Consider the following 18,944-nt stretch of genomic DNA (forward strand, 5'->3'; position numbering starts at 1 on the left):
CTTAATTAGTAGTCACCATGTTTTATAATCAAGTGAATTCTAAAAGGTATCACATGATTGTGTTAGTCCTGCTTCCTCTGTTTAAAAATTATGTTCGGTGTAGCTTCTAACTGGGTGATTGGAGGCATGATTCTAGTTCTAGTTGTAGGTAATTATTAATGTAATAGTTTAACACATCGTATTATCTTCTAATGATCTCAAATTCAAACCCCGCACAAAACAAATATTTGTAATCATGAATGTATTTGCATTGGTTTACTAAAGTATTTAAATGTGTATTGAAGTAAGTCTGTCAGTTGTTTAAGGTCGATAGATTGAAAGAAAATGATTGTTACTAATAGGGATCGAACAGCTTTATTACTAACAATATACGTTATTAGGTCGACCTCCACGCGGTTCCCTCTGGAAACCATCTTGGTTAATTCTGTATGAATACGTCTTTCATCGTTCAATAACCTTAATCAATCTATCCTCCAATTTCTCTGAATAGGAAACCGCTGCGATATAGAACATTAATAAAAAAATTAAATACACAATATTATATTCCATAAGTATATTTTATTTTTTCATATATAGCTTTGAACTGACTTAACTAATGAATAAGTTTATTAAAAGTTATACCCTATTTCACACTTTTCTCTGATATAATTATAAATTAATAATAATATTCAATTTAGCCTAATCGTATAGTTTAAATGCACATCAAATTATTTAGTATCCTAAATATATTTTTCACTTTCTATTATTTTATTATAAATATTTTATAAGAAGTATCAAATTATATTACTGTCAACACTTTGTGTTTTAAATTTTTAGATGTTAACAAATTAATAATATTCATGTTATGCACTAACACAATACGCATTGTTTTTTTATAATTTACATAGGTATATGGCTAGAAATCTGACATTACTTTTATTTAATTATGAATTAAAATCTTCCTCTAGGTTTGAAAGGAGAAGCTTGATATTGTGGTTGAATATTAGTAGCAGATCCCACAGCACTAGGTGGTAAAGTCTTCAAGTAATCTAGGGCTTTTTGTATGGCTGGTGGAATGGGTGGCGGAGTTGGTAGATGTTCACCCTGAAAGAAATGTATATAAAAATAATTAAATATTTTCACACATTATATACAATTAATAAATTATGATTAAATATTTAGTGTTATACATGAGTATGTTATATACTAAATATACATTACGTGCAATACAGTTCATTACAGTAAAATTATACACAAAGAACAAATACGAGAAATATAGAACAAGAACTAGAATAGTACAAGTTCTAGAATACAGAAAATATAGGCTTAAATAATAAGAAGAATGGTGTTTAGTATAAGAGTGCAGAATCAAGGTAAGAATAAAATCAGATAATATCCTTAATGTATGGCAGAAAACAGGGAGTGATTCTGCTAGAAGATAGAGTGAGAAATTGTATGATTAGAGAGAAGTATGAACTTTAAGACGATGTAGTGATAAAAATCGAAAATAGAATATTGATTGGTTCGGCCATTTAGAGAATGGAATAATCATGAAAGATGGAATGAAGGTGCCGCCCTAGAAGAACAAATTTATTTATTTACTCTTTATTGGTGGTTTTATCGCTAATCTCTACCGGACTACCGTTTTGGGTAAAGGAGCAAAGAAAACGTATGTGACTAAATAGCCGATGTGCTGAAAATGGGCCAAAGTACCCATAACCGGCGAGCGAGTATGAAAGGATTGTTGAATATGGAGGAAGCGAAATAAATTAGTTTCAATCGAGACATATGGTTCTGATGTCTGTAAAAATGTTCCTACATACTACATATTTTAAGCTCTAAGTATTAATAAATTGATAATTATTATAATACCGTCGCGTCAACATTGCTATGCCAATTATTATCTTGAACTATAGTGTTCAAGCTTGAAAGTGTATTTCGTAAAAATATTCTTGTAGTACAAGTGAGCATTTCTAAAGCATTTTATAATACTGTTTGCACATTTTCACAAAAAAAATTACTAGATTAGAAGGAAAATAAATTCTCTTGTTTTTTATAACTTCCAAATTAGACAAAGTAGTTGAAAAAAGTTAAATTTATAATTAACAAGATTTGCTACCATCTCAATCTCAATTTTATTACGGTTAAAGAAGTTATTTTAATTTTAATTAATATGTTCTATATTTTAATATAGCATGTAATAAACCATCGTTCTGTGTGGTCCTGGCATAGAATAGGCCACCCTTTCTTTCTAACTGCGGTTGCCAATCATGACAACTACTGGCAAAACCCCCAATGGGGAGGTTTATGTTCAGCAGTAGACAGTTAAAGGCTGATATTATGATTATGATGATGTAATACACCAATAAAATAATAATGTATAACGCCAATAACTTTGTGTGACACTAGAAACGTCAAAGAAAAATATAATAATAACAATTATTATTTTCTGTTTATCACCTACGTTATTTAGGTAGCCTCTTTAGATTATTATAATTTACTATTAGCAATGGATACTAAAATTTCATAGTTGCATACAATCAGAAATTATTTAAATTTTTTACGCCGCTTTCGCTACCGGTTTGAGTGAGGTTACTGTATAGTAACACTAATCTGTCAGATCAGTTCAATATAACGTAACAATTATATTTATTGGTTGTTCAATGTCACATTGATGCTGTTAAAAGGCTTCCCATTTCCCAAGAGCAGGTCACGGGTCGATGTTTGATATTTTACATCGACATTTCTACACGTTAGCCAACAAGTACCGACCGTACAGTTCAGACATCTTCTATGGCACTTTACGCAATGTAAATGATTCAGGCAGATTCTAGGCACTTTTTGAGTTTATCATGCGACCACTCCCATTATTTTACTTCACTTTTAAAGACCATTAATGTAAATTTTATGACAACATTTACAGTTTGAAGATACCGACGACATATTGTCTGATTCTTGTCTTCGCCTTCAAATGTGCATACATTTTCCTTGTTTATTAAATAATACCCATTACGTTAAAAATAAAAAATGAAAAGGTCAACGTTATAAGATTTTTTTTGCGAGTTGATAAGTACATTACCCTCTTAAATTACATGAATTCTTCAAGACTATTCTGACATTTCAAAACTGATCATTATATATTATCATAATAGATTTTACTATTCATTGACACCTAGATATCTTTAAATATTAGAAATTTATCTTTTTATACCTATAAAGTGCAGTATTTATTTTTTTTTATTATGAGAAATTTAAAGGACTAGTCAATATTTCTTTTACTTTGCATTTAATAGTAGTCGATTGATTTTAATCAATATATTATTATATTATATTGCCAATACAAATACTACATACAGTAATTTTTTTATATCTTATGTATCTAATATTTTAATACCAATTTGCTACACAATAGTGTGGACCAATAGACTATGATGACATATTCAGATTTCAAATATTCAGTTTACATAATAAAAAAATGACATTTGTTGATGAGTCAAGGCTCACAAAGTCTGTTATGAACAATATTAAAATTTATTACTCATATATAACCCATTAACGTCACTCTGCTAGACATAGATCTCTCTCAATAAGAAAGAACTGTTAGCCTACTGTTAACATACTAGCTAAAAGGTGATTGTATAGGAATTTATTTATTATCTCCCGTTATTAAATTTATTTTAATTAACTAATAAATGCTTTACTTTATTTGTTATTTTTGTTTGACAAATTAAGTCTGTCTACTCAGATTCTATTATATGAACTGTTACGACTAATTGAAACAAATTATTGTACATATACGCTAAAAAAACTACAAAATACTTGATAAATATATACCTAATTCATAAAAATAGTATTTGAACAAACAGTACAAAGATATTTTGCTCTACAAAAAAAAAACTTCGGTCGTAATCATATACATCCTTAGTAATGAATGTCTAGACGTTTTGGTACACACATTTCGTTAAAAATATTTGAATACAAAACGCATGCCATAAGAAGATTTGGCTTCAAAATAAACAATACTTTTCAATAACTTCAATTATCAAAAAATTAAGTAATATAAAACCAATGTGTGATAAACCCCTACCGATTGCAATAGCAATTATGAAAATTGGTTCACAATTGGCCACGTATCGCATCATGCAGTTACAAAAAAAAAACAGTTTGATGAATTGACAACCTCCTTCTTTTGGAAGTCATTTAAAAGTATTGACTCAACAATGGGCCATAACTTAGGAAATTCCCCATGTAGTTCCACTGAAATATTATGTCATATTGATGACAAAAAAGACCGTGGCTTGATATTATCAAGTTTTAATTTACATATTCTGGACGCTATTTACTGGTTACACACTATTAATCCATGAAATATGTAAGTGTGGAAAGATAGTGGTAAATTTCGAAATATGTCAAGGCTTTTTGGCCGACGGCAAAATATGTTGAATAAGAATGTTTTAGTGGGTATTATTGAAAGATATTTTTATTTAGTGTGTCATTGCACAATAAGATAAGTGTGAGCGATTCACTGTCGTCGGATCCTTTTATGGTGTGATGTAATTGCACCCACGGACAAATTATGTAACGGAGAAAATATACTCGTATGTTTCATTTTATTAACATTGTTTTTTTTAGTTTAATTCTTTAAGAATATTAATGCTTGCTATGGTCTATAAATAAGTTTTATCTTTTTTAGAATTTTCCTTCAAAATTAGCAATAAGGAACAAGTCTATTTATTTGCTTTTATTACTATTTATTGCTTTTATTATTATTATTTTCCACTATATTAAACGCAAGGTAGCTGACAGGCCATCTGGTGGACCAATTCTCCCGTTTCACGTTTCACTTTAGATGAAGTCTATTTATTGTGATAATTTACTATCCATAGTATGCATATTCAATCTGTACGTGTTTCAGTATTTTTGAAAGTACCGTCTATATATGAACACTTAATGAACTATAATTTTGATATTAGAGTTTGTATCTACTTGATCCCCTTTTCGGATTATTTCACGGACCTAAAACTTTAAGCTACCCTTAAGGAGCCCTACAATTTAGAACTTCATCTGCAGTTAAGAGTAATCAATTATTTCATGGAAAGGTCGCCGTATCACAGGCTTTTCTGCCTGGAAAAACTCGTCTTTCAATAACAATAATAGCAGTAATTATACAATGATAATTATTTCCGACTGCCATCACTACTAAATGTCTTATTACATATCTTAAGGCATATCTTAAGACATTATGTTATTTATAATACAAAGTTATAGATTTTTATTGAGTAATTCTATTCATAAGCTCATTACTTTAACCCTAATAGGGTATTCAGAGAAATTAGTTGATATTGTCAGTGCGTTGAATGTAACACTGAACGTGCCCATATTCTGACGATATTAAAATCTAATGTTCCATGGAGCAAGTCTTTTTTTTATACCACTTAGAATGGCAAACAAGGTGACGGCCCACCTGATGGAAAGTGGTTACCGTCGCCTATAGACATGAGCAGTACCAAGGACATAACAGAGTGTAATATTTCGCCCATGATACCCAACACGCGTTGCCATTCCTAAGGACTCAGATGTTATCCCTCTGTACCCAGTAAATTCACGCCATATTCCACCCTTCAAACCGAAACACAGCCATGTAAACACAACTGCTTCACGGTTGAAACACGAATGGGACAGATCTACCGACGTACTTGGATTAATGTGGTTCATTTAAATATATATGACAAAAAATATGCTTTCGCAAGCCAGGAAACAACTATGTTATTTCATAAACACCGCAGAAAAATCAAGTTTTTAATCTAAAATCATTAATACAAGTTTTTATTTGAATCTATAATGATTACGACACACTCCTGTTTGTCCTCAATAACTCTAGATCTACTGGAATAATATTAAAGTCACAATAATATTCAAATTACACAAATACATACTACTAAGCCTTATTTGTTTATTATGTGTTTAGTAAGAAACCGTGTGCATCTCTTTATCTCCCATTATCATCAAGTATTATTTTCATAATTATTCAGCAACTATGTTACTGCATAATATTTAGATATATGTAAAAATAAAATATAATATTTTTTTTTTATACAACTTAGAATGGCAAACAAGCTGACGGCCCACCTGATGGAAAAAGGTAACCGTTGTCTAGAGACATGAGCAGCACCATGGACATAACAGAGTATACTGTTTCGCCCATGATACCCCCCATGCGTTGCCATTCCTGAGAACTCAGGTGTTATTCCTCCGTACCCAGTAAATTCACGCCATATCCCACCCTTCAAACCGAAACACAGCCATGCAAACACAACTGCTTCACGGTAGAAACACATAATGGGGCAGAGGTACCCGTGCAATCGACTTTTGTACAAAGTCTCCCTCTGGTGAAAATATATGCGTACATACAATATCCAAAATCTCACTTCCATTGATAATTCTAATAGTATGGTAATAATGACAATAATATTACCTGTGGCTGAAAACCATTCTCATCGGCAATATACGTGAGTGCGATTAAATCGCCCTCTGGAGATTTGTAGCTGAACTTTCCTTCTGCAACCTGTACCTCCTCACCTTCTCCTTTACCAAAATTCTTAACATAACCGGACTCCTCAGCATTAATTTCATTACCCGTCTCATATCTGGAAGGAAAGAATTCGAGCCATTAACAATACACCACGGTAGATCAATACGTTTCGCTAGATGGCAATACCAACTAAGTCGCCGGCGGCATTATACCGCAATAACTATGCCAAATATTTTAAATTATCTGATCAAATCAGATAGATAATAATCAGACCCTTCTTCTTGAAGAATTATAAAGTACTTACAAATTACATTTACGTAAATTAATGACTTGTAAGCAAAACAGAATGTCTCAATAATTTGTGTAATGAAATTATAATAAATTTATATATTTACTATCGCATCAAATCTCAAAGGGTGGAAAATACGAATAAGAATAAGTATTTATTATTGTATGTTTATTATACTTTATTCTAAATTCTATACAGACTGAAATGGCCGAAAAATAATTTCAATTTTACCCAACAGTAGGTACGTCTGTTATGTAACACCTAAACCTATATCTAATAAAAATACTATATCATAATAGTTACAAGGTATTTTAACATTTAATATTATAGAAGTGGCTAGTATCCTGTTCTCCCGACTTCGTCTTTATAACTTAGACATATTTATATATGGAGATAAACTGTGCTTCTTTAATTTATTTATTTTAGATTAATTAAACTGCTATAGCGTCAAGAAATATCTAATGAACTCAATTTCTTATTTATAATAATAGATATTTAATTTATTAAACACCGCAAAACAACACTTACAGCCATTTATAAGAACCGTCTACATTCGGTCCCTCCGATTCGAATCGAATGATTGGAATCTGGTCATTTGGTTGCTGTATCTGTGGTGTCGCTGCATAAACCCCAACCAAAAACAATAAAAACACCGAGATCTGAAATGATAAATATAAATTATTATATTTTAGATATACTAGTACATTTACTTCTAGCACATTCTACAATTTTCTTAATCTCTCACAAATACTGTAAGCTTTTTTTAAAGAAAATTTAACGATTTCTTAGATTACCTACATCTCTTTGATTTATTTAAATGTAAGTGGGATAAGTTGCAGATTACAGCTGGTTATAAAAAAAGGAAAATTAATATATACAATTATTTAAATAATGATAAAACATTGTGGCATTTAATATTTAAAGCAGACAATGGCGCCTAACTGATGTATTATAGCAAAATGAATTCTCTGAGTAGTATCTATTACATGTAAGGCAGGAACCATGTGATTTTATTAATAACTATTAAATATACTACTGCTAGTCTATATTATCATATGGAATTTTTTTTTATGGGTGAAAATGGAATGGTAGCCGCGCCTGCGCTAACGGGATACGCTGGCGGAGCACCAGTGAAAGGTGATAGATGAGAATGAAAACAGGCCAGTTAGCCCATCATGATGAATTCATCAAGAATTAACCATGGTAGTTTCCAGGGGAAACCACGAGGAGGTTAACCTGGTTGGGTATATTGCTAGCAATGAGATTCTTAATCTTCATTACTAACAATCCCTTTCCCCCCAGGTATACTACTACACCTAGTATAAAATGTATAACAATCTCAAACCCAGCTCTTGATTTAATCATATAAGTATCTAGTACGCAAATTATTTGCTTATTTGATTAATTTTTTACAAAGTAGGTATAACAAAACTATTTACAGATCAATAAATAATAATAATAATAATAATGTGAATAATATAGAGACCTCTTTCATTATAAAATAACAACCTACAATTTTATACATCAAAAAAATAACTACTAACTTAAAAGTAAGCAAGTAGATATTCGTAGATACCTTTATCGTTTTCCAGTTTAAATTTACGAATATAAGATTTTTATTAAATAACTGCTTTTTTACATTGCATTGTAATATTGTTTTACTATATGGCTACTTTAAAAGTAAAGTCTTTCGATTAAAATAGAAACGTCAAATCGATCTAAAATTATTGGCAAAGAAATTACATAACATAACATAAAGTAGTGGAATTAGAACCTCCTCTTTTAAAGTATTGATTGTAATTACATTATCAATTATAATATCAATCACACGTCTCTGGAATGAAATCGCCTATTCGGACTGCATAAATTATTCAAAAGGTTGGCATAACATGCGTGCAATATATGCGGAAATGCAATAGAGCGGAAGAACTAAAGTCGAAAGTACTTTCCTTGCTAACAATGAAACGACCATAAAGGAATCGTGTCGAAACGACAAACCGCAGTAGATTTATGTAGCCGCATCCGATATGTGAATATGGTAATAACCGTACGTACAACAAGTAAACCTTAGTTTTATTTCGTAAGACATAATGTTGTCTAATTTATACATTTTAAAAGTAGAATTTATTTTATTTCAAATAAATTAGGGACACTTGTTCATTGCAAATCTGGAAGAAAATATAAATTAGAAATATGTAATTACGACGTATATTTAATTCATTTTCATGTATATTTCTTTCGGTATATATAATTATTATTATAATTCACTTCTGAACTCTAGCTCTTATCCATATTTTTACGTCATTACATTTATAAATATTCCACAATAAAATTTTATACAGTAATTTCATGTGTATAATGTCAATCAGTATACGAGTTCACTGACATTTTGTTTGGTTCATTATAAATTGTACTGAAAGTCATAGCACCTTAACTTGTACTGACTTAAAATTGCAAATCATAAAACCTTTTCATTGTACATTTAAGGTACCTAGAATTTATGATAACTGACAAGTTAACACTGTATTATAAGTATATTTAAATAATAAAATTAAATTGAAAACTGTAGTCTTTACTGTGCAAAATTATAATCAATGTAGTTATTTTTCAATTTCTTTATTTAAGTTTTCGACCAACTTTGAATTAGTTGCTGCTTGATTTATTAGTTTTCGCCCACGTAAAAACCCTCTTATGGGGGAGGCTATGTTCAACAGTATACAGTTAACGGCTAATACAATAACGCTATTTTTAAATATAGTTCACCTCTGTACAAAATTTCATACAATTTAGCTCATGCCTTGAGTACCTAACTGCAAATATGAAAAATAAATGTTGCTTTTTAATATTATTTCTCAAGCAGCGCCTTATTCACGCTGTAATTCAAAATGAAACGTGACATGGGTGTGTAGAAAATTGTGTCAGACATAAGGAAAGAAAGGATGGCGTGACTTGACAATAATCTCGTCGTCTCCGCGCCTTGTGATCAAATAGCTACCTACAGACTTGTAGGACGAACTTTCTTGCAAATATATATAATATAAATAAAAACTGTAGGTATATGCATAAGCTTTCCATAAATAATTATCTAAGTTAATGGGAACCTGTAGCGAAATTCAGGAATCGACCAACATATTGTAATTTTCGTGGTCCATTGTAACAACTTCAAAAACAATAAGAAATTTGCCGAAGCAAAAGGTATAAGTCAATATTAAAGCTCAAACTTTTGCTCATTTCTAACTAATATTTCTTTAGGATTTTTTTACTATTTACTATGTACTCAGAGTAAATAAAATCGTTAATGCTTTGTCAATTAAATATAAAATTTGAACATCTTACATAAATAGGTACTGTTTACTACAAGTTTTTTTTTATAGATACAAACAATGTCAGCAATTAATTTATATTATTCATACATCGCGTGTCTACTTGTCTCGTGACTATTAAGTCATTATTGTAATTAATATTTTGTTGGAATTTTATAAAATCATTTCTCACATTTTGAAGGTTTATTTAGTTTTATAATTATGAGAACAAGTCTATTAAGAAAGTACAATACTGTAAAAAATCTAGACGTATACATTTTATTAAAATTTATTAACAAATAAACATTTTATTCAAAAGGCGAATTTACAGTTATCTCTACTAGTCTATTATTGAGAAGTCGTTGGTTTCTCCTTAATCATTAACTTGGAGGCAACAATATAGCTTTCTTTATAAAGGGATATATTAAAGTTACTTCAGGGTCGGAAACAAGCACGTGATATACTAACGTTACAGGCGTCCATAGACTACCGTAATTGTACAGTAACCGTTTACTATCAGGCGGGCTGTATGCTTATTTGCCAACTCCTTGGTATAAAAAAAATATCATTATTTATCATGTAATTACAGGATATCCTAAACAAATTAGCCCAAATATTTGTTAAATTATTTCACTTATTAAATAATAATATAAAGATACAATTGTCTTTTCAGATAAGTGATTAATCAATTTTTAATTATTATTGAACATATCTATTTTATTTATTATATTTTTGATAATATGCCTAATTGTCTAATCAATAAGACCTTGTCATCATTCGTGAGTTTGAATGTAATTGCCACTGGACGCTTTTATAATACCACTACGGCACGACACGACACGGCACAATTTTATCGTCAAGGTAAGTATATTAAAAATGCAAAATGTATACAATTGTATGGCGATGTTGTTAATTTTCCATGCACGTCCACAATACAGGCGTGATATTGTCACGAAATTAAAAGCGTCTTCATAGTAATTGCATACCCATATTTTACTTTCCTAGTCTGACGAGGATGAAATATTGAAATAAAAAAGCTTTTAATAAATTTTACAGCCAATTGCGATTATGGATTCAAATATTTTACTTTACTGTACAAATCCATTTGTATACATGAATAAAATATTTTAAATGTTAAATTTATATAAAAAAATAATCATTCATATATAGAATTTAATAAAAACTCTATTTAAAACTCACAGAAATATTAACAACTTCAATATGTTCAGTAATATTTGAATATTCATAACCGAATAGGTAAAAAATATTAAATATGGATAAGGTCCTTTTCTATGACAAATTCAAGTATCAGCGCACTTTCTAGCCCGTCAAATTTTCATTTAGAGCCCTTACGGTAACCGTAGCAAATCTCTAACGATACAAAGGCGAAAGATCCTAAACGTGATTAACATACAATTTTAATTATGACTTACTAAATTTATTTTCGTACAGTATAATTTGTGGAGAATATCAACTATTTGGGCGCTAACAAATAAGAAACTAATAGAGTAATTTTGAAGACAATATTCGTAACTTAATTAAGTTATTGTTACGATTAAAAAATAATATTTACTTATGAAAAATTTAATAATTAAAAATTTATAATTTTTCATCTTTTAGAACACTAAATATGCCGCCAGTTCGTAAGCGTGATCGATACATTTTAATAGACTGGTAATAAAACTATGTATCTCCTTTTCCATCCCAAATAGGTGAATACTAAATTGCATGACAACTTATTGAGGTGTCATAAGCTAACAAAGTAACAAACTCACTTTCACATTTATAATATTAATAAGGATTAGTAAGATAGAAAGATATTTCCTCACCATCATTGTAATAAATAGGGCAGGAAGTATCAGAGGGTCTGGATACACTCACAATAACCACGGGTGTGTGATCGGTGACACTGCATGATGTTTATATACCTGCTTCTTTACCTATGAACTTCGTGCGACCCAGCGAATGCGCATCCAGGCGATTCATCTCGCTAACGCGCACTTACATGCATACTAACAAACACACACAACAATAATGTTCGTACGTGCACATGAAACAATCAAATTGATAATTTAATACGAGTTGTACATTTTAAAGCACTCAAATATTATTTTATGACCTTAATCTTTATCCAATCTGTAGTTATAAATAAATATAATATAAAGAAACATATAACAAAATTTGCTCATTTTTTAATTATCTAATAATCTATTAAGGCACCGTCTACATATCTAAACAACTAAGGTCAGAAATATGTCCTTCTATAACTCAGGCGTTCTTTAAGAAATTATTTTCCGGAATTTCCCCTGGAATGCGAGAAATTTCTGAAAAGCCGCCATGAATTATCTCAAATATAAATTCGATAAATAGGAGATGTTAGATTTAAAATTAATCACACTCTTCACTTAAATCTGGCATGCAAGCCGTGTACGCCTTAAGTTTTATTTTCGGACGAGTCAAATTAATAGACAAACTAATCTAAATAGGTTTGAGTTTAGATGTTCTTTTAGGACCCTTACATAGCTTGAGTATCAGGAAGTTTATAATTAAGGCAAAAGTAGCAATCTTCTACATCGAATCAAATCAGGAAATTTCATATCATTTCAAAAGAAAATCAATGATAAAAACAGCGATCATGATATTTTCATGTTCATATTGACGTTTAAAAAACTAAAAAGGGATGAACAATTTTTCAAAAAAGTAACAGGGAAGTGGACTGGTGTCTAGGGGTGAGAAGTAGCTTTATTAGAAAAAAAGTAGGATGACACATACCTATCTAATACATTAATCTCAATGTTTTTATTTTTGTATTGATCCTTAATCGATTTATCCAAAAAAACATTTTACTTGACAAGAAGATGTAAGATTCCTAACTAACTTTGAATGGTATAAGATTCCTAACGATACCTCGTATATCCAAATTTGTTCAGGCATTTAGATATTATTCTGAAGTTATAAAGAAATATACATACACACATGAACCCTGAAAATTTTATACTCATTTTTTGGGTAGTCATGTAAAGAGAGAAATTCTATATGATCGACCATCCATTATTTCAAATCGACCTACCATTTACATAAAAAAATATCTCAGAAATTTAAGGATTCTGTTTTTTGAAGCTGGTTAAAACTAACATTTAGGGTCGTTTACACAGGAAGACACATTTCAGGTCAGAAGACGCACGTACAGCGCAACTTACTGATTTTCCTCGAACACACTTAGATAGCTGCAGAGATAACACAACAGTGAATAATGATTTCGAAATAAAATGTTTATTCTTTCTTCTCTGTAACGTAATTCCAAAAACTTTATATAGAATAATATTATGATAGCTTAATATGACCTTAATAGTACACATACCTATATGGTATCACGTTGAGGGGGAAGGGTTTGTTAGTAATACGGACTACCAGTCCCATTGCTAGCAATATATCCTATCAGATCGACCTCCCCGTAGAAACTATCGTAATGAATTCCAGGTGTATTCATCACGATAGGCTAACTGATTTGCCTTTTTATCTCACCTATCATCCTTCACTGATGCCCCGCCAGCGTATACCGCTAGGGCAGACGGGGACACAACTCCTTCCTCGTTTATTAAAAAAGGATATGGTATCACGATCTATATAATTAAAATTTATCTGAGCTATGTTCAGAATTTGCGTCTTTTGGGCTATGTTGTGTGGTCCAGACATAGAATAGGCCACCCCTTCCTTACCCGTGATTGTTGTAAGAGGCGACTAAGGGAACTAAATAGACGAGGGATGGGTAGCAACGTCCTTTTTAAAATATTACCAAAAGTCTAACTGCAGTTGCCAACGCGCCTGCCAAGCATGGTAACTACTGGTAAAGTTAAGGGGAAGCCTATGTTCAGCAGTGGACTGTTAACGACTGATATGATGATGATGATGATATTCGAAGTTTCACTATACAATATAATCCTTACTTATATCTAAGTAAGGATCAGCTGGCTACTGTGGCAATAGGCGACTATATGCCTTAAATAAATAACATTCATTGAGGAGATAAACTTGCATAAGTAAACTAAATAAAAGAGAACTTCTTATTAGAACGAGTGATAATCCTTACTCATATAATAAATGTGAAAATGAGTTTGTTTGTTTATTATCTTATAGAGCCTTAACGGTTTAACTAATCGCTATGAAATTAGTGTACATCAAATTTTATTAAATTAGATGGAAAAGTATATAGGCTACTTTTTATCCCGGTCAGTAAATATATCCCATTTACATGGACGGAGTCGCGGGTAAAGCTAGTATTAAATACTTCGTAAGGAGTTAGATAAAAGTGTACAATAGATATACTAATATCAAGACTGTTTTCAATAACGAAGATAATAACGTATCTATTATTATGAATTGTAATAACACATAAATATTCCAAATTCCTATTTTAAGTTAAGTTATTATTACTGAATTTAAATATTTTAATTTACTTTACGGTAAACCAAACCATAGGTAATATTCAACCATGAGAAGCTGAGATAATTTGTTAAGTTACTTCCCTAGTAGAATTGCAAAAAATTAATCATTTTGCAAATTAATATTTGATTCACTTGTCTCTTAGATGGTAATTAGTTTTTCTACAAATTTTCGCCTGTTATCCTGTTTAATCATGAAATTTAAGTCTTAAAAGACAAATTCTTTTGATATCTCTCGACATTTGTCATTGATTTCTATATCGAAATTTCTATTATCATTTAACATTTTTTTTCATTTTTACCTACTATTTGTATATTTTGAATAAACAATCAAAATAAATTAAAATTAGACACAAAAAAATAATAAGTTATTATTTTATATTTTTCAACAATTGTTCAAATTTATTTTATTTTTTACTGCTAATTGAAATGAAAATCTGAACTGAGTAATTTTTTCAATATAAATTATAATAACTCAAGTAAAAATCTTTTCGATGCAAATTTAGTTGTGAGAATCGATATGCTCAGTAAAAATGTCGATTCAACTCTGACCCGACGATATCTGACTGTAATTTTGTTCCGCAATCTGTAAGCACCATTTCTCAAAGTGTTTACCATATCTTTGTAATAGAACATCTGAACTATCGCGAAACTTTCAAATGATTAATAGAATCCTAAATAATATTATAAATTTGAAAGGTAGTTCGAGATTCTTTTTATAAAATTTGACACGTAGTATTATTAAGGGATAATTTGATTTTTGTATTTCTTAAAGATTAGGATAATTTTAACAACCAAGCATTACAGTCTGCTTTACAGTAATTAATATCACAATATCATAATAACCCATAAACACTTACAAGTATCAACTACAGAAAAATGCGGGTGAATATTATTTCGTGAACCTTACGCATACTTTACCTTATGTCTTTAATCTTAATACTTAATAATAAAACAGCTATTTTTTATCAATAAAAAAAAAAGAATTGAGCATATATCTTAATAAGATCTATATCTAATTGTGGATGTAAATTTGTACTTATACAACAATAAATACCCGTAGGCGACTTTGGACATTTCATATCTCTGATAAAACTTTTAAACAATTTAGCTTTTAGTAATAAAGACTCCTTTTAGTGAATAATGAACTTTTATTCCATATTTGTAAAAGCATTAGTCTCTGAGAAAGATATAAGAAGAAGAGACATGCATGCAAAATTCTAACATCAAACTGCAACACTGTCTGCAAGCACTTTATAAGCGAGAGGTCTCTAATTATATTTGCGTAAATCGATCAAATACTAAACAAACAGGGTTCTATTAAAATTGCACAAAGCTATCAGAAACTGGACAGTCAAATGCCCAATAAAGGGGTAATTGCAAAATATGTAAGTTCATCGTAACCGCCGATGACCCCGCGGATCCTGTTCAACGTGTGGCATTTGACGAACTAATGGAGTATCTAGCAAATAAACTAAAATAAACTAAGCTCCTGAATTTGTTGAGTATTTACTCAATTTTAATATTATTAACATAACTAGCATTTGCTCATTAATTTGATGACCACAAATTTTACTGTTTTAGGCGATAATGTCATAGTTGCATACTTACTAAACTGAACGAACTATAAGCTGCGACTAAAAATGAAACAAATAAATTAAAAAGAACAATATTTTTTTTTATTTTGAATTATGTTTATTAATAAATAATTTTACATTCATCCGAGATTATTGGTTGCAATGAAAGTGAACAAAAAATATATAAGTAGAATACACAATTCTTAACTATGTGATTATTATTTTGGTATTACTTGACAAACTACCATTAATATCTTTAATATATATTAAGGTATATTTTCTTTAAAATATCTTCTTTACTAATAATATATTACGTACATACAGAATTAAAATAAAGCTATAATTCATATCTTCCATTTTATGGAAATAGACATAAATATTGACAGATTGCGATAGTCTTAATTTTTAAATTATCTATAGTTTGTTTAAAATAAAATTAAAGATAAAGAAGCACAATACATTTCTTTAAATTAAATTTATCCGCCATCTATAGTAATAGTCAGAATTACATTGTACGTATAAGTAATTCCATAAATTATGACAACGAATAGTAATATATCAACATCAAATACTGAAAAAGAATTAAGCAATTCATACATTATAGAGACATAATATATTGTAGAGACATTGCAATATCTGTTATTAGATAAACTTTTTGTAATATTACAAATTGCATAGAATAAGTATTTTAATAATATCTTACGAAATAACAATTTAGAAAGTCCACAGGCTACTGCTTAATATGGTCAAGTTCCAATCCTCGTGTAGATTAGTAGTATCAAATTTTGTTTGATTCCATTCAAACAAAATTTGATACTACTAATCTGATGATAATTACTATCATGAATGCGATTTTAATGCTGCTTTTAAACTGGAATGAAAATTCTTCAGGATAATATAGTAAGTACATATAGTATATAGTAATATATATATATATATATATATATATATATATATATATATATATATATATATATATATATATATATATATATATATATCTTCTTATATTATTCTAATCTTTTATATTCTATAATATAGACACAATGAATAATCAGAGTAATCAGATGAAGACATTGTTTTTGTTCTGTCTGTGTCATTGCCATGCACCGATGTTTTAGTTAGAATGAAGAAAGTGATGCCTGTACAATTACAAGGTATAAGGAGAATAACACCTTACTACTCAGAAACAGCAACACATCAGAGGCCCAAGGTATTCTGGTATGTCCGCGTTGCCATTATAATAAGTATGTAAAGGTAAAGATACTTAGTGATTGCCATCAATTGCATCAATTTCGCTGCCATTCAAAGTTCAACTAGAGACAGAGTCTGACTACTGTTCTGACATTACGTTACCCAGCTTACGAATAATTAGAATATTATGTAGTCATTACTACAACACAAAGTAAATAATTGAATAAGCAAAAATAAAACACGCGAGACTTATGTAATGCACGTAATTTATCATGCAATGACAAAAACGTAATATCAAAGGTATATTACTTAATCATTTATTTGAATAAGTTGTATATTATGATTACTTTATTCACTTTTATATGTCAAATATCATCGCCTACATAAACGTTTGTGGGTCAAATATACATCTTTTTTTTTTTACCAGCCAAGTGTAATAACGTCATTAATAATTAAACTTCTCTATCTACTTTCATGTGTCTATCACAGATTCATTATGTCCATTCAATTATCTGATTTTTTTTTATTTTACATAAATTCTCATCTCCCTTCTTAAGAAGAGGAGATGGCAACTAACCTCCGGCAGAAGCATTATTATTATTATAATTATTTCTGACAAGATTAACTTTCTGAAATAAATTTGTGAAAGAGCATTAAGTATTCTCGTTTCAGAAAGACACATTCCACCAAATGCCATATCGAGTACCAACATAGATCTAAACTACTTTGCTTTATTAGTAATTGTATATTATATATTATATTGTGGTACCTTTTTTTACCGTAAATGTCGTAAGGGACGAGGTTAATGGTCGAGGGAGAAGAGTCCCTTTTACAACATCTCCAAAGTTTAACCCCCCAATAGAGTGAGGCCTATGTGCAGCAATGGTTAGTTAACGGATGATGTAAATTAATGAAAACTGTATTGTGACAATTTTAGTTATCGTTATTGTTGCTGGTAACCAGCCTAACCGATCTTTTTATACTTTGAAGTTTGGTTTAAGATCGAAGAACCGACAATCGATGGGGAAGAATGGTTCTTGTGTTGCGACCCCGTACAAGCAAACAGTGTAGAACGACCTCTCACTAGACAAAGAGACGATCTCAAATGTATTACAGGAAGTCAGTAGTTCCTTACGGCAGTCTGTGAAGGAGGCCTATATTCAGCAGTGGACAGATAACAGCCCATATTATGATAATATTTTATTTGATATCTATTTTCTACATTATCTGTACAACCTTCTTGATATACACGAATGTTTCCCATAACAGAAGGTTATTAGCCTATTTATATAGCATATATTTGATATTGTGCTTTGTTCCACTAGTCGCTTCTTCCTAACGAATTAAAAGAAGTGATGACGTTGTATGGTTGTATGTACGTATGGTTTTATGCAAATTACCCCCTATATACTACTTTTTCCTTCGATAGGTGAGAAAGAGAACTTAATGGTCAAGGGATAGTCAGCAGCATTTCTCTTAAAATAGCGTGGCAACTACTGATAAAAACCCAATAGGGGAGGCCTATGATCAGAAGGATGCATCAGATAGTAGGGACATTCTTTGATATCATTTATGATTAGCTCCATTTATACCATTCCATGTAATGTTAAACCTTATTTCCTATTCGCA

At 30.1% G+C, this 18,944-nt stretch overlaps 1 protein-coding gene across 1 annotated transcript; it reads right to left on the minus strand.

Annotated features, from left to right (window-relative positions):
* Positions 1-586: 586 nt before the first annotated feature.
* On the minus strand, positions 587-12,021 carry LOC113511554 (endocuticle structural glycoprotein ABD-4-like). The gene is made up of 4 exons (XM_026895180.3): positions 11,932-12,021; positions 7,329-7,459; positions 6,455-6,626; positions 587-1,083 (listed from the first exon to the last, which is right to left on the minus strand). Exons 1-4 carry the CDS (start codon positions 11,935-11,937, stop codon positions 931-933), a joined length of 462 nt encoding a protein of 153 aa, XP_026750981.1. The 5' UTR covers positions 11,938-12,021; the 3' UTR covers positions 587-930.
* Positions 12,022-18,944: the final 6,923 nt, after the last annotated feature.

This window comes from Galleria mellonella, unplaced genomic scaffold (assembly GCF_026898425.1).
Source record: "Galleria mellonella isolate WM207_F2 unplaced genomic scaffold, CSIRO_AGI_GalMel_v1 utg117, whole genome shotgun sequence".
Classification (NCBI taxonomy): domain Eukaryota; kingdom Metazoa; phylum Arthropoda; class Insecta; order Lepidoptera; family Pyralidae; genus Galleria; species Galleria mellonella.